The sequence below is a fragment of the Molothrus ater genome, chromosome Z, assembly GCF_012460135.2.
Source record: "Molothrus ater isolate BHLD 08-10-18 breed brown headed cowbird chromosome Z, BPBGC_Mater_1.1, whole genome shotgun sequence".
In the NCBI taxonomy this organism is placed as follows: domain Eukaryota; kingdom Metazoa; phylum Chordata; class Aves; order Passeriformes; family Icteridae; genus Molothrus; species Molothrus ater.
In genome coordinates, this window is record NC_050511.2 from 49,800,343 (window position 1) to 49,823,517 (window position 23,175).

The 23,175-nt window shown below is 38.3% G+C and overlaps 1 protein-coding gene across 1 annotated transcript in view; it reads right to left on the reverse strand.

Annotated features, from left to right (window-relative positions):
* The window catches only part of SVEP1 (sushi, von Willebrand factor type A, EGF and pentraxin domain containing 1), a 115,214-nt gene that overhangs the window by 86,244 nt on the left and 5,795 nt on the right, over nt 1–23,175 (reverse strand). The window contains exons 2-3 of the mRNA XM_036403612.1: nt 15,235–15,490; nt 13,917–14,093 (exon numbers count right to left, since the gene is read on the reverse strand). Coding sequence (XP_036259505.1) covers nt 13,917–14,093; nt 15,235–15,490 — 433 coding nt within the window. The remainder of the gene's footprint in view (nt 1–13,916; nt 14,094–15,234; nt 15,491–23,175) is intronic.

The window sequence follows — 23,175 nt, forward strand, 5'->3', positions numbered from 1 at the left end:
GAACAATCTGCCTGCTTGAAGAATATAAGCCCAGGAGGCATCACAGCTTGTAAACGTTAGGATGCCAATGAGAACCTTCTCCACAGGGAGGTCTGGCTATGCTGAGCATCTCTGGGTAGGCTTGGGGCCAGCACATTCACACAGGATTACTGCAAAGCAACGACTCTGAATGCCAAACACCCTCCTTGGTCATAGCATCAGTATTGACAATATAGAGGAAATCCATTTATGCCCACTTTTAAAACTTTTTTTAAGAAGAAGGCCAACTATTACATGTTACAAGCAAGATGAGTGCCTCAAACAGATTCATACTTGATCCACTCTTGCATTGTAAGGACACAGAGCAATGAGATGTATTTTATGTGTTTTACAATCCTAAAAACAAAGACTACTGATAGAGGTTACTACATATACTTTTACAGGTTACTTCTCTTTTTGTTTCAAAGCATGTGGCTTACTTAAGAATGAGAAAAAAAATCCTGATTCCATGCACTGTAACTTTAAAAGAAGTCTACTTATGCTTCATTCAAACTACAAAATCACAAGATAGATCCTGACAACTCGTGTAATATCTATATACAGAAGTGACCTTCAGGTACTGAAGTGAAGCTCTTTGGGTTTAAGTGTCAGTGCATTTCAGACAGTTACAGGTTTGCTGTTTGCATGGACATAAAATCCAGCCTTGATGATACATTGGAGGAGATGCCCAAACATACACATGCCTATCAGTGACAGATATCAGTTCATACCAGCACTTCTGATTTTAAAATTTGAATACTGATTTATGTCCTCATGTGCCCCTGTATTTATAGAAGTTATCATGCTAAAAGTGTAAAACTAATTCCAAAACTACAAAAAATTATTTCTAGGAAATTAATTCAGTTAATATTGTTAAGTTTGCTAGGCAAATAAGGATTATGTATGAATTTATTTACATGCTAGTGAAGGTTTTTTTTTGTTTAAAACTTCATGCAGAGTGACACCCTTATAGAAAAAAGGGGAAATACAATAAATTCTGAAAATGCTTTGCTCAGAGCGGCATTGCTATACAGTGGGCTTCTCTGGACATGGTCTTTATCATAATCACAGACACATTCCTCAGCAAACCTTGATCACTGCTGATGTGATAGCACATGCTACTCTAAATACTACTGTTCTAAGTGCCCTGGATGGCATCCTGCTATTTAAATATACAAACACTGAAAAGGAGCTTCGCCATCCTGTACTAGCTGCACTTGTTTGCCATTTTGGTACTGTTGCTGTGAAGTTGCACATTCTTTTTTAGAACAGCAAATTCAAAAAACCCCAACAAACTGACTGACTGATGTAAAGAAAATTCCATTAAAGAGAATCCAAACATTTTGTTTCATTTGTGCTACACATAGATGAGCAAATACCTGCTTGAGAGATCTAGTATCTCTCTTTTCTGAAGGCACTGGAAGCCCAGGGTTCTCTAGGCCTGGTCTAACCATTTTACCATGTATGAAATAATTCTTCTTGTCCTTTCATCCTTTCACAAAAGGTTCTGGGTCAAGAAGGAAAAGAGAAGGACAAGAAGAGGACATGTTTGCATCAACCCATCACGTGCCTCCCTAACAGGAAGGACTAATAATCAGCAACTAGGTGCCTAAAGGGCCAAAATTATCCCTAGATCAGATCCCAAGTGATGGCTGTTACATATGGAAGAGTTGAAAAGCTCCACTGGGCTGTGATCTGTGCTGCTCAGCTAACTCCTGTGTGACCTAGAGGCACACACTGGGAAACAAGAAATAGATTTCCTTTATCCACAGCTTGAAAGAGGGATAACTTGGCAAAAGAGGAGTCTGAGCTGGGATGAAAAACCCATTCTTTAACAATTAATGTGCTACACCCAGAGGAATGTGAACAGAAGTGAGAATCTCCACTGCCTGCGACCCCTGGGAGTTGCTGAAATTACCACAATCCAGCCAGCAATTGCTCAGCACAGCCTGCACTTTCGTCCAGAAGCAGGGAGCAGGAGTCTCATGTTACAGCTAACTCAACACATCACCTTCTCCTGGGATTGCTCAGTTTAACAAAATAAGGGAGAAGGGTTTAGAAGCTGACAAAGCATGCATCCCAATCCCCACAACACTAATAGGTTACTGCAGGGAAGAACATGCCTGGTGGTTCAAGATCCATTTCCACTATGTTCACCAACTCAGCAACTTGAAAAGTTTTGTGTTCAGTGATTCTTGGGACTTAATAGTAACCAAAAATTACTCTCTGCTCAAACTCAGTGAGCAAACTGGTTTTCCTGAGAGAAGCCAGTTGTGTAGGGAATCCAGGAGTAGTCAAGAGACATTCTCAGATTTTCTCATTCTCATTGATACAAAAATTGTGAATTGTCTCTCTGGCAAAATATGAACAGAGCCCTGTATGTTCCTGAATAATTTTGCTAGCCTAATATGAAATACTCCTTTTCTTCTGTTGTCTCCAACACCCACTCCTAACAGCTTCTGGTGCATATAATCCTGGGGTTAAAAAAAAACCAAACCAAAAAAAAACAGATACCTATTTCTGCCTCCTTTCTCTGCAGATCAGAGTAGTGCCAGTGCTCAATCACAGATGGGGAATGCAGCAAGTAAAAGTTATTATAAACAGGAAAGAGAAGCTATTTCTGCCAGACCCTCAATAAACTGTCACTACTGCATTAGGTGCCAAACTTGGCCTCATTTCCACATCCCTTATTTTTATCATTAAATATACTTTTTAACAACAGTGATTATACTCCTATTAAGTAACATTTCTGAGCACTGAAGATATAGCACATGACTGTGCAGATGGAGAACATATGTCACTATTTCCATGTTTATTTACTTAGTAGCCCAGGGTAGGAAACAGAGCTTTTGGTTAACTTAAGACTGCTGGAGGACATGCAATGGCTCAGGCCAGTAATCAGGCCATAAAAAGTGTTGGTTTTGCCAATTATTTTTTTACATATTGTGAAACTAGCCCAACTATTCCTGCATAGAGTTCAGTAAGCTGTTGTAATCTTGATATTATAGTTCCTACTTAATTCCTGGAATCACCACTGATACTCCTGATTTAGCGTGAAAAATGCCATAAATCCCACCCCCCATTCCTCAAGCAAAACTCTTATGGAAACTGACAAGATTCCTTGAATTCTTTTAATATTTTCCAAATATGTATATCAAAATAAAGTCTTGTTTACTGAAAGCCAGAGCACTGAGATAACAACTATGTCAGTATGCTCACTACTAACTGCTGCTTGCTCAAGAAACATTTGGAAAACTGACTGCTTTTCACTTCATTTTCTCCTGTTGTCCTTGTCCCCTCCCTCCCCCCATTCCTTTGCAAGATATAAAAGATGTCCTTAAGAACAGATCTGACCCTTGCTAAAGCAGTATCTACTGCAGGAAGAGGGTCACTGCAGATCCGAATGGAAGAAAGTATTTTAAAATACTAAGTACTGTGGCTGTCAACAAAGTGAACATTACTGCTGCAAATTAAAGGTATGAAATATAGAAAAGATTATGTTGCAGTAGCTTAACCAAATACACAGCCTCAGGCCTCAGTCTAACACAGCTTCCTTTTCTGAAGAACTGCCATTTAAAACATTTTTGAACCATGCTTTTCATCCCCCACTGGACAGCCACTCTTCAATGACCTAATTTTCTGCAATGCAGGAATCTTCCTGTAAAGAAGCAATCCCAGGGCAGTAAGGCCTACATTTCTAAGGCCCCTATTTTGCTATCAGTGTTGATAAAAAGTGCTAAAGTAGCACCTGTAAGATCCAAGGACTTTACTGAAGAGCAGTTGATTAAACTAGAATGAACCCCCCCTGTGGAATCTGCCAGAAAGGGAGCAGGGAAACATCAGAGTGAGGTTGTCTCAGGAACTGTCAGGCTCTCAACCTCTCTGCACATTTAAGTGAATCTGTGCTCTGTGTCTCAGTTCTCCATCTTCTTCTCTGCTTGAAAGGTAATTTTTCCACTTTAAAAATGCAGAAACTTGTTCTCTTTCCAAGGGGCAGCGGGATTCTTTGCATGTTTTGGGAGAAAAGGACTACACTTCCAGTCCTACCTTCCCCGTTAAATACATGCTCTCTTTCTAAACTCTTTTGCCATAAACAAGACTATACACATCTTCAGAGATGGAGAATAAGAAAGAGGGAACACTCTTAGCAGCAATCTGAAGCAAAAAGGAAAAAAAAATGTAAGCGGCAAAAATTATTAAATCACTGCTCAACGGACCCAAGACTCAAAATTATCAAACCACAGAGTTTTAGCTAGAAAATCTATTTCTAAATAGCACTTGATTCCAAATAGTTATCTTCACAACATAATTAATGGTATCTACAAACATCCCATTTTTTCCTGAGATGGAGCCAAATTCTTAGCTAGTTGCTTCTACTTTTGCAGACTGTGAACCAGTGAGGGTGCAAGTGACATTTTATAAACTACCACTCTGATTATGAATGCATAAGGCACTGCACTTTCTATTTCAATGTAGGAGGCCTCCCAAAAATTACCTTAAAATATGAGAATAAATCAATCTCTAACATCACTGGGAGTGAAATTCAAGATGTTAGAGACAGCTTTGTGAAACATCACATTCATAGACCTTGAACTTATTACCATTAATACCTGCCTGTGCTACAGCCTTGAGGCAAAAACCAGACAAGTCACAGCTGTAATCCATCACCTCCATCTGGAGGGATAAGTAGGTAAAAAGAAGCAGGGGAACAAGAAGGCAATAAGGTCCTTCTCACAGGCTCTCAAGAGTGCAAAGTTGCCATCTTGTCTGAGACAGAGGGGAAGGTGCCCAGGCAGTGGATGATAAAACGCTCTTGATGGTGAAGCACTATCTGAAGACAGCAGAATCCTGGAGGTGGGCAAAGCAAGATGCCTCACTTCTTAAGCTGGAATTGAGGGCCATACACATGCTCTTGGGGCCACAGGATAGCTTATTACTGCTTCTAGGCCAAACTCCTCTGGCACTTTGGCTGGGAGAGCCATTACCATGGGTGAGTTTTGTGCCCTTCACTACAAGAAAGACACTAAGGCACTGAAGTGTGACCAAAGAAGGGTAGCAAAGATGCAAAAGGGTCTAGAGCACAAGTAGCTGAGGGAGCTGGGCATATTTGGCCTGGAGAAAAGGAGGCTCGGGGGGGGGAAATTATCGCTCTCTACAACCCCTGAAAGGAGGCTGTAGCCAGGTGGGGGTCAGCCTCTTCTAAATAGCAAGTTATAGGATGAAAGGAAATGGCCTTGAATTGCACCAGGGGAAGTTTCAGTTGGATACTGGTAAAAAATTCTTCACCAAAAGGTTAAGAAAGTCAAACATTGGAAAACACTGTCCAGGAAAGTGGAGTCATCAAACCTGGAGGTATTACTAGATGTGTAGGAATGGTGCTTAGGGACGTGATTGAGTGGTGGACCTGGCAGTGTTAAGTTAATGGTCAGAATCAATGATCTTAGTGGTAACAGTTACATGATTCTATGAGTAATGAAAAGGAGTATCACTGCTAAGTAGTGAAAAAGGTAGGCATGATGTGAACCCTCAGCTGCTGTTACACTAAAGAGATAGTGGCAGAGGGTCCCTCAGTGTCTGAGGCAAGTAAGAGCCTTCTCAATTCAAATTTTGATCACACTACTTCTGTTCTCAGGGGTTTGGACTGTGAGCACAAGTTGAGCTACTGGTCCACTTTAAAAGCCACACATGAACGCAGCTTGGCTACTCTCACTGATGAAATCAAGTGACTAATGAAAACTAAGTGTCCTTGCCTCTGTGCCATGACCTAACCAGAATGCCTCCCATGACTTGTGCCATGACCTAGCCAGAACCCATGTGCTGCCACTGGGACAATTTTTTAGTGTTTTTGGCCAACCAGGAAGAATATGGGTGCTCACAGAAGCGCCATGTTTCAAAAAAGGTGTTGCATTTCATAAGGCATTTTGAATTTCCATTCAGAAATAAAAGAGATAAAAATTTATATATGTGTTTTACTCCTCTACAATTCACAATGACATAAAAACTCAAATGTAGGGATTTGCAAGTGACAGCATATTTTGCTAAAAAGTTGAGGCAAAAGCTTAGATTCTAAAATGAGGGAAAAATTTGCATTTCATGTGATATTCTTTGCAAGCTGACAACAGAAATAGGCCTAAGAGATCAGAATATGCTTAGGCATACATATTAATGCCTCTGTGAGACAGAAAATAATGCAAGTCCAGAACAAAACACCAGCTTAAGAACATGTAACTCTTCTGGTAAATGACTGTGATGCTTGGCAAGCACTACTTACATCCTGTGCTGACACCATGACTCCTCAGAACAAGGCCACTCAGCCTCCCACTTTCCTCCTTGTATTAGAAAACCTTAGTCCTGTGAACTGAGTTACCTGACTGACTTTTGCAGTATTTCACACTCCTGCAAGAAAGCCCCTCTTCCATACCTTCTTTCTTGGGACTCAAGGCACCACTGTGTCACAGGAATAACAGATGCAGAAGATTCAGACAAGTTACCTACTGCCTTTAAATTTCCCAAAAGCACTTCCTCCCTGGACTGGACTCCCCAAAGTGAGCATACACAGTGTTGCTGATGTCAGATGGACTGGTCTCGACTGCTAAGATGCTGAAGTTATTGCAGCAGGCTTTAGCAGACTGGCATTCCCATGTCTGCACAGGCTTCATGGTATGTTCTGAAGTCAGCAGGAGGGCAATGTGTGAAACAAGGCATAGAAAGACAAAACACAGTAACAGGCCAGTGTTTTCTTCCAGAGCTCCAGATATTTTTACACAGGCATAAAACTCAGAATATATGTCTTTAAATTCATGTGACTTAGGGTATTCCCAGCCCATCATTGTAGGTGCTTCTGTGTTCCACCAGAATACTGCCTCTATCTCTACACAGCTTCTAATACCACCTATGTTTATTTCTAGGTATGAATTGTTCTAGGGGAACAGAGTTAGAATGCACCAAAAAAAAAAAAACTGGAGCTGCCATAAAACCAAAAACTGGAGCTGACATGGAGCCTGACAGTAGCCAGAGCAATGCTATACTCTCAATTAATCTGTGAAGTACTAACCAACAAACAGCTTAGAGTTACTGGCAATAAGTTTTGAAAAAAAAAGACATACAGTACTAGTAGCCTCAATGTAGAAAAGTTGTTGTACTTTATCTTCTGGAATTTTTGAGAAACAAGCCACACGCCACAAGGAGATGGCAATTTTGCATGGATACTTACTAGCATTTGCATTTACAAGGGAACACCCTTTCTTTGAACTTTTTGGGGGCAAAAGTTCCCCCTCCACCCTTTTTTTTTTTTTTGTGTGTGTGTGTGTGTGTGTGTGTGTGTTCAGAATGTTTCTTTTGATGTCAGAGGAGAAAACCCCCAGCAGATTTTTGTTAATGGCCAAGAGAAGGAGCCAGTTCTTAAGTTGTTACAATAAGTGCAGGTCTGTATAAAATCAGCACATCTGCCCATACTGACACAGATAGTAGATTTTTGCCATTTCTCTATGCTTTACACTGCTTAAAACCTGCAATTTAGTCCCTAATTTTATTCGGTTTTGTTTCAAATCTGTCAGGTCCAAATTGTATCTATAAGATATGGCTATAGACTATATACTAGGCTAGACCATATATTTAACTACATTATACTCACTTATGTAACATCAGCTTCTCAACTCCCCACCAATCCATTCAACTCCCCACCAATCCAAGGTCCATTCATTCTTCCTACTCTTATTGACTAAAACATTTCCTAATCAATAAATTTCAGACTAGGGAGAAAAAATTTAACTTCTCAAACTACAGTCAGGTGTTAGTTTTACTAAAACATCTGCATTGGAATTGTTGAGTTGCTGCTCTATCTTTGTTTTGCATGGTTACAAACTAAACCCTAGGGTTTTCTTTTTCTGCCAGAGTTGAGTTTAAAATTCAAGGAAGACAAGTTACATGCTACACAGTTACGAAAAAAAATACTATAGAAACATTGCTACCCCTAATAGCTGTCGTGTTACTTACAATTTTTACTTTAGCAACAGAAGATTTATATAGTTGATACACAAGGCGAAGAACCACTTAGTTCCAAAGACTTGATCCAGATCTCAATGATTCTAGTGGAGATATGCTTATCCACTTCAACCAGCTTGTCAAAACTATGGATATGGTGAAAACCGACCAGCAGCTTTATGTGCCATTTATTTATGTGAAAAATTTGTACCAAACTGACTGAGAAAAGATCCTTTTTTTACAATTTTGCAGGTAAAGCCCCTGCAGTTAGATGTTAAAACTCATGCTTGTCTTTTTTTTTTTTTTTCCATGGAGAGCTCATGGTCTGACTCTAGAGTTCGTTAAAGAGTTTTTCTGGTGGACTAAATCTTGACTTAAATTCACTGCCAGAAATGCCTCATTTTCATAAAGCAGGTTGTACAGATGCAACGAACTGCTTTGGTGTCAGAAGTCACCTAAAATAACAACAAAGCTACTGTAGGAACATGTAGCAATCTTCATCTCTATCAATCATTCATACAAAACAAAAAAAAACCCCAAAAACTCAACCAAAAACTCAACATCAATATTGTCAGCATATTCCTCATCTCTCCTGAGATGAAGAATATGCTGACAATATATTTTAAATTTTCAATCCAAAGGAATTTATCTCTGTGGTGTGCTACATTTCAAAAAATCTTGCAGCATCCACTTAAGTTTTCCCCTCAGCTTTGCTTTGCTTTCTATAGCAACAAGTAGAACCTCTACCTAATTTCCAGAAGCAAATGGGCTTCTGGAAATACTGGGCTTCAGGGGACTAATTTTTAAGAAAGCAGATTTAAATGTAAGAAATCTGGAATAGCATGTCTGCATGCTTCTGGATGTATTTATTTTGCACACAAAACACTCATAAAAGCCATTTTTCTCCAGTCTTCATGAAAACAATAATTATTAATGTTTTTACATTATTGTTTTAAGACTTAAAAAGACTTTTAAAAATATAATTAACGTGCTAAACTTCCATAGCCATGTCTATAGCATTTGTTTTTTATATCCACCTTTCTCATCCACTTTTCTTCCAGTACTCTCAGTGGAAAACCACTGGAAAACTTAGTTATGTTTCTCCTGTAGTCAACCATCATGATGTTATGCTACCCTCACTAGAAAAACACATTTACATTTCTTTTGTATTTAACCATCACGATGTCTCCTGAAACCCATAAAGAGTCACAAGATTTATAAGAAACAGAAAAAAAGACACAGAAGGCCAGGAAGGAATATTTTTGCCATTATTAATTAGGCATCAATTCAGCATTACTTAGTTACAGGCATTTTGCATCCTTCCTCCTGGTTTAGCTCCCTCCTCATGACAGCCAGGCATTTTGACACAGCATACTCACAATAGAACCTCTGTGTATTATCACAGATTGAAAGTCACTTTGTAACAAAGAAGATTAAATTACAAATAATGAAGTATACAAATGCATCTCATCCCCCCACAGGTTACAGAAATGGGATCATGATTAAAGAGCTGTTCAGTAAAAGGGGTGAATCACAGGCTGACAGATGTTGTACACAGAGAAAGGTCTCTCTAGTACAGCTTTTCTGTCTCTACAGCAAGTGAGTCTAACTCCTAAGTCTTTCCAAACTGTTCAGGTTTTGAAAGCATTTCATTATTGCTTCATTAAGCACGTACATTCCAACTTCCTTGCACAACTGTAATCCAAGTTATTTGAAATCATCTGATGTAAAATTTTTATTTGCTTTCTTGTTTTGGTATATCAAGATTTGCAGGGTTATGTGACACAAAATACCACACTAGCAGCCACTTAACACTTTCTTCAAAGAAATGCCCTTTTTTCAATTTGTCAGTTTTCAATAGCTGCAGGTCTTACAAGGAGCCCTCTTTTAGTGACAGCTGAGTTAGAAATAAAGAATATTTTTCTGATTTAGAAATTGAAAGCAAAGGAGGAGAGAGAAATCAAAACAAACTCCCACCCAGTTTTAAGATGCAGAATCAATGAATGAAAGCATAAAATAGCACTGCTTTGTGAGACAGCAAGAAAATAAGTTCTAAGGGCTTAAAAATCTGCAGTTCCATTAACTAATTCAAACCTTCAGATTCAACAGGCAAATTTAGATCAAGCATAGATCTTACTATGCTTGAAGACATTTTCTACACTCTTTTTCACACTCCCTTTCTTGCTTTCTTTTCCCTCCCTGTCTGTCAGAATCTCAGAGTGGTGGTTCTCCTCCAGACCCATGGTAGGCACCTGCTGAAGAGTACAGCATATGTTGTACGTGGAAGCCTTGGGACTTGGAGGAATCTTGAAAACTTAGTTAAAATTTCCAAGTACTATCTGCCAAGTTTCAAGATGGTTGGTAAAGCTTCATTTAGTCAGTACCTCCAGGGTAGCTATAGAAATACCTCCCATAGAGAAATACTGAGAAAGGGTGATTCAGCTTCCGGGGAGTGGAAGCTCCTATCAAAAGGAAGGGAGGAAGGAGACAGCATGGCAGGAGAAATATTTACTTTCCTTTGACTAGATGATTGGAGTCACCACTGGAATTAATGTTCTTCCTGTGTGACTAAGGAAAGAACTGTTAGTAGTGTATTAAACTCAAAAGTTTTTTTTTCTAACTAGAAAGATATGCACTTTATGAACATCAGGTTTGGTTTTGCATTCTCAACAGGAACAATCCAGAAAATCTCATGGAAAAAATGCTCAGATGAAAATTAGGTCCACAGTCCAAGAAACCACAAAATGCAAATCCTCCCTCCCTTGCTGGACCTATATACCCTCAGTTTAAAATCTTTTCAGTAATGTGTTATGAATTAATACTTGTAAAAAAAAAAACAAAAAAAAAGAAGAACTTTTCACATGTTTTCATGTTTCATTGGAAAGGCTCCTAAGAAATCTAATCCATGTGGTGTTTTGAAGCCAAGACTGTTGCCCTAGTAGCTGTGCATATGATTACTGATATGCTGCATATTCCTAAATAAAAGCTTAGGCAAGCTATTAAATATTCATGCGGATGGTGGAATGCAATAATTATATCCAAGCAGAAAGCTAAATATAAACAAAGGAATGAATAACCAGCCTAGAGAACAAGGAATTAAGTTACTTGTTCTGCCCTGTGAGCTGAACATCATCTTTATGGATACCTTGTTCTGCAAAAAATGGGGTCTACATGTTAGACAAAAGAAACAACTGGTTGAAAGACAGCAGTTTCCTAATCTCTCCAATAACAGTGGTTGTGCTTAGGAGTAACTGATGAGGTGAACATGACGGGTACTATCTTCAGTTGCATCATCTTGAACCTAGAAGGTCATCCAACCCAAGAGACCATCTAAACCAGAACTTTCCTAGGAGAGTCTTACTCAAAAAAAATTTGTGAAAACAGCATGTCAAGGACATATATTCTAATCCTGTAAGAAAGAGAAAAAGATACCAATGGAGATCTGAAATTTTTTTTTAACTTTCCTATGAAAGGTGCAATTGATTTAAACAACTCATCTTTTATTGATGAAATGGAAGAAAGAGTCCTAATGAGAAATCACAAGATTTATTTTTGCTGCCTTCTGTGTTTTTCTTTGGCTGTCCCTAGTTTGAGCCTCAAGGAATTTGTAATCAAGGAAAAGAAGGAGAAGAAAAAGTGAAGAGTGGAGGTGCTCATGTGCTCTGCAGTACTCAGGTACTGGTTACAATCCCGCCTCCGTTTTTCCTCTCACTCCCTTCCTTTGCCACAGTTATCACAGATATCTCTGGCCACATGAAGTACCCAGTGTGGGCCAAGAAGTTTTGCTTGGTTTGCTTTTTAAAGCAGAGAACAGTCAGTCTGTTCTTCCTTTAGTGGCACATCAACAATACTACAAAGAGTGGGAGTGGGACACTGAAATTCTGCTTTTCAGCACAAAGCATGTGGCTCCTATTTTATTTTACAGAAGATTTCTAGGGTGTTTTCTGCTAATTATGAAAGTAAAAAACTGTATGGATTTTTACATGTTATTCTGATGTCTCACATTTAAAACCATAAACAACAGTAAGGTTGTTTATGAAAAGCAGAGAATACAGAAAATAATCACAGAAAATAAACACAACAGCAAAACTAACAGATGCTACACAGAAAAGCAATTTCCCTCTTAATTCAAATTCTTTTAAAAAAGCCTTACTGTATTAGGGAAACACAGACTAGTGGAGTATCTTCAAGTTTTGCTAAAAAAACCCTAAAGATATTCCAATTAAAATCGAAGTCCTGTCACTGTAAGCTTGCCACAAATCCTCTTGCACATTACAGAATGAGGAAAAGTCAAGATGCATTCTTAAGATTCCTTATGCTTTACAAATCCACAACTATGCTTGGATGCGAAATGTTAAAAAAAGGCTGGAATCCTTTTCAGAATAAAAGATTTCAAAATAGTCCCTTTTTCCTTTAAAGAACACATGTCTGTCTGTTCAAATACAAGAGTTGAACAGAGCATACATAAAGAAAAGATTTGAGTTACTTAGGTCAAATTCTCCCTAAAATACATGTGTGCAACTTCAACTACCATCACATACACAGCAGATGGCTGCAATTATCAGCTTACTTGCAATGTATCTAATACCAGACTCTTCTACAAGTTTACTTCAGAAGCACCTTTCAGAAGCACCAAGGAAGCAAAAATGAAACTTTTGTCTGCAGCTGCAAAGTACCCATTTTAAGAAATCTGACTTTTACCACTTTTGGTGGTACCACTTGAAAGGTATGCTTACCCTGTCAAAAGACCCTTTCATGAAGAAAGGGCAACTCTAAAATGATAGTCCTGCTCTCTTGACTAATAGCTCAAAACAACATTTAATGACACAAACTACTGGAAAAGACAGAAATGCTGTATGTATTTTGTTCGATATCTTACTATGGCACTCAAGGTGAAGGAAAACTACTTTATGACAAAAGGAAAAATATGATGAAAAGGTGGTTTTGTCTTAAATAAATTAATATTAGAATTGAAAATAAGAGAAATGTATTTGTTTAGAGTTAATCAAGCACAAGCGTATTTGTTTAGAGTTAATCAAGCACAAACGGGAGCTGCAACCACTTGCATAAAATACAATTCTGATCCATTGTGCCAATGCTGATATAAGTTCCTAACTGCATTCCTATACTCATGTTGCTTTCAAAACTCAATGAATTCCTGCTTACACACTGAATAAAGGAAAGGTGTTCCAGAGGCACAAGGAGAATTACAATGTGATAATTGGCAGGGAATGTAATACATCTTTACAGATCAACTTCTGTAAAGAAGTATAAACCGTTATTCTAACCATACTTCGAATGCATATGAGTAAAAAGGACTTGTCAAAAAATTAGTAACAAAACCAGTTTAGCAAAATGTCCCAATGACAAGTCTCTCTTTAGTGACTCAAACGTTTTCTTCCTCTATGGTAATTGGAAGTCATCATGGGGGAATTGAAACACATTTCCATGATTGTAAGTTTCACCCAGAATTTTTCCTGCAAAGATCCACATATATAGCCCCTCTCCAAACAGGAGACTTTATGGAAGTTCAAAAAGTGATCAGCAAAACTCATGAGGGAAGAATGTACTATGAGCACTTGAGAGTAAAAGGTATTACCTCAGACTCTGTAAACTTGTAGTCACAAATTTCAGGTGTGCTGTGTTTTAGGAAAGTTTTACTTTGTCAGAACATTTGCCCTATTCTTACCTCTTTCCTGTGCATCTCTTTGAGCTATTGCTGAAGATAAGGTGTGAGGTGAATTTTGCTGCTACAGCTATTCTACATCTTCAGCCAGAGAGTCTTCCAGCAGTCTTGATGCATTCTGATCCAGGTTTATAGCCATAATCCTCAACAGATCTTTCAGCTCAGATAGATTAGCCATGCATTCAGAGCATGCAGAGAAACCCTGAAAATGCTGAGACATGAGACTCACCTGTACACTCATGTTGTAGTCCTTTCCCATAGTATCCTTTTTCACAGATACACTCGAACTGGCCAGTGTGAGTGCCACACTTACAGCTTGCCATGATGTCACAGCAGTTCTCGTTTGCCTCGCAGAGATACGAACAATGAGATATATCTTCTTGGATATAGCTGCCAGAGGGCAGGTCTGAAATAATACCAATTTATTAACCAAGAATTCAAACAAGAGTAATGCCACAGTCTCACATTATACCATTAGTGAAACACTTGTTAGAAGCCCTAGGCTCCAGCTCTAAGTAGGCAGTATGGAGCAGAGCCTAGCTATGCTCCATATGCAAAAAATTGGTGTCCTTATTCTGGAAAAGGGCTCACTGAAATCCAATGGTGCACTCAGGTTTTCTCCTCGTTTGAGTCTAACACTGCCAGAATGCAGTCTCGCTCCCAACAGAAGCTGTTGGGACAGGTTTTCCCAGCTTTGGTGGATTGTTCTTCTGATTTGGCATCAGGAGAACATTTGGTCATGGTATGTAAAACTATTTGGTCACATTATAAACTAAAAAACTTCAGCACATTCACAAAGACCAGTCCAACCTTACCTGGAACAAATAGGCAGGCAACAAAGCACCAGAAAACCTTATTTTACACTGTTATTTTAAAGTAGTATGTCTTTAAAAATTATAGCAAATAAATTCAAATGACTAGTCTGATGCCTGTTCTATGCCTCAATCAAGCAGCATTGTCAAACAAATGTTTAATTGTGTGCTCTCTCTTGCTTGTCTACCCTATATTTCAGAAAGAACTTTTAGGATATAGCAGATTAAAAGAGGAATCACAGTCTGAACTCTCTTTCCAGTTTTACTGCATGTGTAAGGTCATAAACACAAACTGTATTGACTCTTACAGAGAGGGATCTAGATTGGTTCTGAACAGGCTGTTGTTGCTGTGTGAGACACCCTAAAAGTATTAAGTCTAGTTCTAAAGTGTACACTTGGTGCCTCTTGTACCTGAATACGAGGTTCATTTGTTCAAGCACAAGATACATTGGGCCAAGAGCACAGTCTGCTCTTCATAGACAAAATGAAGAGCTGAAGGGATGTAACCATGTATATACATCAGTAAGGAGAATTTTTCTCACATCCTGTTGGTGATGAGTTAAGCCAAATAAAGTTTATCCTTTTAACTGAGGGACAAACACCTCTGCTAGAAAGTAGGAGAAAAATAAAAAGAGAATCAACACTACATGAAGTGTAAATGCAAGACAGTACTGGAGAGCTTTCTATTCGGACCTCTCTGCTCCCTGTAGATTTCTGAGGTTAGGACATTAATACCTTCATGAAGAGCTCTGCGTGCCAGAGCTTCAAACTCAGTAAAACTGTGAAGAAGATAACAGTGATCTTCTTTTGGGTGGGATGCCATATCATTCAGCTCTCGGATATTCCCCTGCCATATCCCAAAGGTGAAGATCTCCACTCCAAGGTCACGCAAGGATGCTGCAATGGGTCTTGGGTCTCCCCCATTGGAATAGCCATCAGTAATGAGAAATATCACTTTTGTAGCATTTCCGCGGGCATGCCGTAGTATTTGCTGGAAGAGAAAATGAAATTGCACACCTCAGCAAAAGGTAGACAGTGGTTGGTTGGTACACTACTTCCTCCATTATATGACTCCTATAACTTGAATTATACAGCTAATAAGGCCCCTGCAAGATCATCCACTATAACAAAGGTCAAACAGCTCGTAGAGCCTGTGGTTGATGAAGGCAAATCACCTGAGTCACACTTTAGGTGGTCACAGTTTACACAACCACAGAAATCATCACATCATAAGAAATAAGATTTTTCATGCTGATTGATTAAGTCACCCATGCATCAGATTCACAATGATTCTGAGGAAAGCTTAAGTGACTTTGTTCAGACTGAAGTTTAAATAGGTACTACAAACATTGAAATTCTAGTGCAAGACCCAAAATACAATCTAACATATTGTAATGCAATATTATTTTTTGATCCACTAAACTATAAACCCTACTGCTGATTTATTGTAAGCCTTCTCCTAACAAATATTTGGACTGTTGGTTATTTTAAATTCAGCATAAAATTCCCCATTTGTCCCTGTTGAATGATGCTTTCCTCCCTTACAACAGTTTGCCAAGATCACTTTGGATTGTCCATCATGGCCTAAAAAATGCCTTTAGTTCCTTCTACGCTGCTGCTTGCTCTTCCTAATACTTCACACAAAGCATGTATGATACTGTTCACAACCGCCTGAGTGAGACCACGCCCCACAGATTCCTGCCCATTTCAGTCTTCCAGTCTGACAATGCACTAGACTTCCTAATCATGGCCAGGTGCTGCCCACAACTCTAAAGCAGGGGATTGTGAAGATATATTTTCTCCATCCTCTGGGAACTTATGCAGAAAGAATTAGATGCAGACTTCCAATTTGGTAGCAGGTATTATGCTCATGTTTATTTCAATAATAGATTGCACTATGCTACAATTAATGCAAAAGACCACATTTAATAGACCTTTGGATGATACTCCAAAAGACATGTCATTGTATGACAAGGAGGTAAATGTGATTAAGACACTCTTAACAAGCACAAATTCCAAAACCAGAGATCAACCAAGCTGAACTGTTTTATTACAAAATCTTTATGTAAGTCTTATGAAGTAAAATCATCTGGCTTTCAGCTGATCCAAGAGGTTACTAGCTAGGCCAGCCTAAATAACCTACAGAGTTTTTATACCCCTTCTCAGTAAAGGGGTATATAAAGGCCAGGCCACATTTTAGGACAATTGGATTTTGATTTGTCAGTTCTCTGATTTCAGGTAGATACTATGCAAAAATAAGCACACACACCATAATTCAAAGCACATACCATTGGCACTGTGGTCTGAGAGACTGCCAAGCAATATTTTGCTGTTGGGCTTGATTTTATTACTAGTTGTTTGCAAAACCCAAAGGGAGTGAAACCAGATTCTCTTGCAGTCAAAAATACCCTTCACAAATCAAACTTATTGTTCCTCATACTGCTTAAGTTATAAGTGGAAAACCAGAATGAAGCAGGAAAACAGAATGAAGTGGGAAACTAGAATGAAAAGAATCAGGAAGAAAACGACAAGACAAAGGGCAACATGAAGACAAACAGTAAGAAAAATGTACAAATGCCTAATTTCAAAATGAATTCTGAAACTGATGCTCTAATACAAGTGACTGCAGACAGAGACAGTAACGTTATTTATAATTCACATGTATAATTAATATATTTACCATTAACTGTGCTATTTTAAAACAGAATATAAACAACTTAAACTTCTATCCAACTTCGCAAATATTCAGGCTGATATTCTCCACTCAGGATGCTTGTCTAAAGCTATTTTAGTAAAAATGGCCCTTTTTTGAAAAACAAGACAAAGAAAACATATGTTCCATCCCTACTCACTTGGTTTTGGCAACTGCAGCATCTCTGAGCTTTGAAAAAAGAACATTTAATCTGCAAATTACATAATAAAGGTGGAAAAATATGCCCCAAATACATTCAAATTGTGGAATGTGTGTAACTGAGGAAGAAACCACAACTTACACAGGGTTAAGAGACATTATGGAGATTGCCAGTGCAAGCCTCTGAAGATCCCACCTACAGGCAGATTGCTCTAGCAGATTATTATTTCAACTTGTGATTGTGCCATAACATGTACTGAAGGGGGAACAAAACTTAATTTTGGAAGTATGGCAATTTCTGTGGAATCCTTCAGCACTGTTTCCCTCAGTGCATAAATAGGGAGCTTCCCACACTTTGTAGATTAAGGTAGTCGATAGCATTCCACATTGTCCTGGTTCTTCAGCAGTTAACGCTCATAATCAGCAGCAGTTATACTACCACATTTTCCCTCAACACAGAGACATGTCTGTCTGCATGGCCAGTGAACAAATGAGCTTGAGCCCCAGTAGTCTAGACAGGACTACAGATATCTCAGGACTATTTAATTCTGACTAGCAAATAAGCAGGGATTTTATTTTACAAAATTAGACTGCTACAAATGCCCTCTGAAACTCCTGAAACACAAACCCTCCATGAACTTCCAAGTAATCAAGATATTTGAATGATACTCCAAAACAGTTTGCCAAGAAATTGCCTGGTCCCATGAAAAATTGCTTACCAAGACCTTTTAAAAGATGTGGGGGTTTGTGTAAGTGGAAAGCATCAGTGAAAGACCATCTTTGAGGAGTAAATGACTATTTTTGAGAGGAAAATATGCCTTGGCTACACAACCCTCAGATAAGGCAAGAACCAACATCTTTTCTGCTGTCTGCAACCACCTCTGTAAGAATGGCACTTCTTGTCACACAGACACGGACTGAGCCAACAGGTAAGAGAGCATGAAGATGTCTTCCTGCTACCCAGAAGACTTGAATATTCAGGCACCAGGGAATCTGAGTAGAGAAATAGACAGACAAACAGACAAGATTGCTACATATTGCCCCTAGAAATCAAAACAAAACAAAGCGACTGACCAGATTGGCCCTCATGTCTTGCAGCTGTAACTCTAGACACAGAATCCCTGCTGCATAAAAACAGAGGAAAACAAAAGGGAGGGAAAGAAACATTCAGCATGGAGAGGGGGCAAGGAAGAGGTGGGAAAGAAGACAAAAGTCTATTATAAAACAATTTGTCTATGTCTGCTGGTCCACTTAGGTTTTTTTTTCTTTTTGTGAGAACAAGAGGACAGGCCACCAGCCTGTCAGTGCTGCTGACAGTCCAAGTATCAGTCTCCATTCCTCTTCTCTGCAATATTTGTGCAGCATTTCACATAATTTTTGTTTTCTCTAACCCTGACTTACATCCCTCTATTCTGAGTAACCTCTCTCTCCAGAAAGCTGTTTTTCCCCAAAGAAAAAGTTCATATATTTTAAAATATTTGTTCAACCCCTAAACTTGTTTAACCCCTAAACTTGTAAGTACATGCAGAGATTGTTCTTCAGCACCTGCCAACTTAATGGACTGCATCTACATAAAGAGTACTTTTTTTTTTATGACAAGGATTTCTAGTCCCTTCATAAATCATCAGGTTCTTCATAAATACAGTTTAAAAGCCCTCTAAATGGTACTAGTAAATTTAAAGTATAAATTTAAAGAACCTGTTTCTTTGACATGAATATCCACATCTGCTTCTGATTTTACCATCAAATGAAACTGAGCACCAGCCATAACTTGAATTACAGGGCTGAATGGCCTGTTACATTGAGAATTTAGCCCATTTGGTCAATACTATAAATTAATAGCGGACAAGTATTAACAAAACAAAACAACTAGTGCTATTGATGATTGAATAGAAATTCATGGGGCCCCTAAAAATACCTAATCTTTTACCATTTCAGTAACTAGTTTCTTGCCTACACTTCCTTCAGAATAGTAGATCAGTCAGTTTCAGTAATCCTTACAGATTTTAAATAAAACATTCTTTTCACATTAGCAAAAAGTTATTACCATCTGTATTGTGTTCAGTGACTCTTTGGTGTGTACAAATATCTGGCAGTCTAACCAATTTTTTGTGCCAATAAAAGTCCTTAGAATTAAAATATGAAGTCTTGTGCAACAAAAGAGTTATCATACAAAATCCTTCTCTAGAAATTCACTACTGTAATGGAAAACTAAATCCTATCAGTACAGTCACAAAACCAGCTAAATCCTAACTTCTGCATTTTTAACATTAACATGGAGTCTGTAACACAAAATTTGGAGATGAGCAGTATTGAAGGGCAAAGACTTCTTCAGTCACTTGACAGCCACAGCAATGATGTTGTCAAAGGTTCTTTGTTACTCTCTCAACTACATCTTCTGCTTGTAATCCATAAACATATGATCTTGGGCCTGATTCCTGTCTTTACTCTCTCTTTTGATTTTAAAGAAGATTCTGATCATACAGAACTGAATATTAATATATCTATCTAGAAGGAAACAACTTGAAATGGGTTACCCTCTCTCACTTTACAGACCAAGCCAGGCTGTAACATCATACAGCCCCAGGAGTAGCTTGCCTGAAAATGCTTAAGTTGGAGCCTAACCCTCAAAATAACATTATCTAACATTCACTTTGCAGGAAAAAACACTACAAAGCAAATAGTATTTCTTATAGATCAGGAAGAACCACCACTGCATCTCAGAAGCAAACCAGAAAGCTTTCCACTAGAGAGCCATTCAGCTGTTCTAGCCCAAAAGACCACTTACACTGGATTTCCTTTCACTTTAGGAATGACTCAAAACATATACACCAGGGGGTGAGCTCTGAATAGAATGAAATTATTCTTTTTCCTATATGATCACTTATTCAATATAAAAGAAATAATTTCCATTTTATAATATTATAGAATGATTTTAACTATCCATAATGAAACATATTTGTTATTAAGCCTATATTAAAATGAATAAATATTAGTTTATTACAAAAAACACTGCACAGATTTGTTCCATGTATTCATAACAATATTAAAACAGTACATCCTAATTTATTATAGGTGGCTTCAGAAGCAGATCAGTATTTCATTGACAAAGGAAAATGGCAATACTAAGTATCTTTGCCAAGCTCAACTCTGTTCCAAGATTTCTTTGCTTTCACCTGTCCCCCAGGTAAAAATGTTCAAATCTGACAGGAGGTTTTACATAAATAAATATTCTATAAAGAAAAAAATAACCAGTACTGTGATCAAGCATAGCTTTTGGTGAAGCTGAGATATCTTATCACTGAATCCAGAGCACTCCTGAGGAATCTGGTCATCTACCAAGAATAATGCAGAGCTAGAGTGTGACAAATACAGTTCCCCTGCATCAGGAAACTGTTGCCAGGTGAAGAATTGTTTGCACCTCGTAGGTGGTTGCTCTTCAAAAACCACTGGCCTATGGAACCACACAATGCTGATTCTGTAGGAAGAAGATCTGGAAAGCAACCCAGACCAATTTTGCAAGCTTTTATGAGTTCATCAGGCAGTCAGGTACAATTTTGAGGTTGCCCACCACCAGGGATCACCAGTCTGCCAGGACAGAAAGCATGCACACAGGGAAGGGAATGTAAGGTAATGACTTTGGGAAAATTATTATCATATGCATAGTTTTTTTCCTGGGAAAATCTATTAATATATATGTAAAATATAGTCTATAAACAGGAGCTTTTCCTGCACTCAGCAAGCAAAATATTTTGGAGAAGATATCCCCTTATGCATCCAAATGAACAAAGAATGCCTGCTTCTTAGTGTTACATTGGTGCTAGGGAGTTTTATTTTATTGATTTTGGGTACATAAAAGACCTGGCTACACCTCCTGAGCTCCCTGTCTAAAACAGCAAATACAGAGATTCCATCATATTTTCTTTTGGTTACTATACATTACTCTTTTCACTGCTCAAATTGAATGAATCTTATCCCCTCTTTAGGTTTCAAAAATTAACTAAAAGATAGTCCCCAGTTAGAGGTTTTGGCTTTGAACCTTTCCCACTCTTCTCTGCAATGCTACACAGGCCCTAGAGAATAAGCTGTCACCTACCTAGAAGAAATTAACTAATATTAAAGCTTCCCTTGGATATTTCACTAGCAAGAAATGCAATCTTGATTCAAAGAAAAGATGTATCTATAGAAATAATCTGGATATTTAAAATACTTAGATAGTTATTTCAGTAACTGGAAGGCATGATCTGAGTAAATCTCACAACTATGTCAGACAACCCCACTATGTGGATGAAAGCACACAGGTGAAAAAGCCAGGCAAGTTCATGGCCAGAAAATGTACTGACATGACATCTGAGTAAAGACTGACAGATCTAGTAATGTTCAGATGGGGAAAAAGGGTTTAAGGTCCTCTTATCCATGCATATTATATAAATACTTAATGAGGGGGGGAGTAAAAAGATGTATACAGAATCTTCTAATTGGTAGCAAGAGGCAAGAAGCACATATTTAATTACCAACTTTACACTTAAAGAGAGGAAGCAATATTTCTGCTGCAAGAGTAATCAACCACTGAAACAGGTTTCCCAGAAGGTTTGTGGGCTCTCCATCCCTGGGTATATTCAAATACCAACTCAGACACAGTCCTGAGCAACCAGAATGAAAGCAACCCAAAACAATCACTAAATGGTTTTAGTGACAGTTTTTCACTTTTTAACCAACTAAACAACCCAAAACCATCACTGGCTCTACAATGATAGGAGCTATAACACAGAATTTTGACTCACACAGTTGTGTTAGGACTGTTGGATATCGTGATTTGACATTGAGGGGCTTGCAGTTTTGAGCTCTAAACTAGAAAGAACAGAATGCACCTCGTTTTCAGGAAGCAACTAACCTGCATATCCTTCATCTTCAATCATTCTGATGTCTTCTAAACAGGACATTAAAAAACAGGGCATGTTATGAATATAGACATTTTCTGAGCTCTTGTGCTATATAACTTTTAACAACTTCATCAAGACTTTGCAAAGTTCCTGGAGGCCTTTATATGATACCATGTTGCATGCTATACTCAACATATCACTTGCTAATAAATCTCAGTTTGATTTAAAAAATAAAAAAATCCTAGTTTTCTTGTCTGTGAGCAGTTTCCACCATTAAAATTCCAAAGATGTTATTTGATTTCTTTAGTACTGCTCTGGTCTTCTGCTAATAATAAAAATAGGGACTCAAAAATATTTTACTAAATATGTTACCGATTTTCGTGTATTTTCAGACCAAGCAGTCACATCACTATTGACTAGTTCATCTGCCAAATATTTGTTTCTTTTGTGTTTGCTTTAAGCATTTATTACTTTAAATAAGCAGGGGGAAAGAAGAAAAGCTGAACTGAATAATTAGTTCCAAAAGGACAAACACAATTCATGACCTGGTCCATCTACTGCCAGCTGTTACTGCTCAATTATCATCTGAATACTTTTTTCCCCCCCTTTTCTCCAGGACTGCTAGAATTGAGCAACACTAACACAAAGTTATCACTGATAAGAGATGTCCCAGACCAACTGGGTGTAGGGGAGTGCTTGGGAGAGAAACCCAACTCTCTGTTTAACTGTTCATACTGTCCATGCTTAGCAGAGCACCACAACTCTGATCGTTAAAGCTCTTTACAGACTGCTGCTTATATTCAAGGAGGCTCTTCATCTTCCTGGTTGAGGTTGCCAGTGAGACCTTGAAGCAGAGGAAGTACTATAATTTTAAAAAGAGCTTTTGTTTTGGATTGTGTTAATGTCACAGAGAAGTAAGCAGTTCCAAAATTTAAGCAGGGT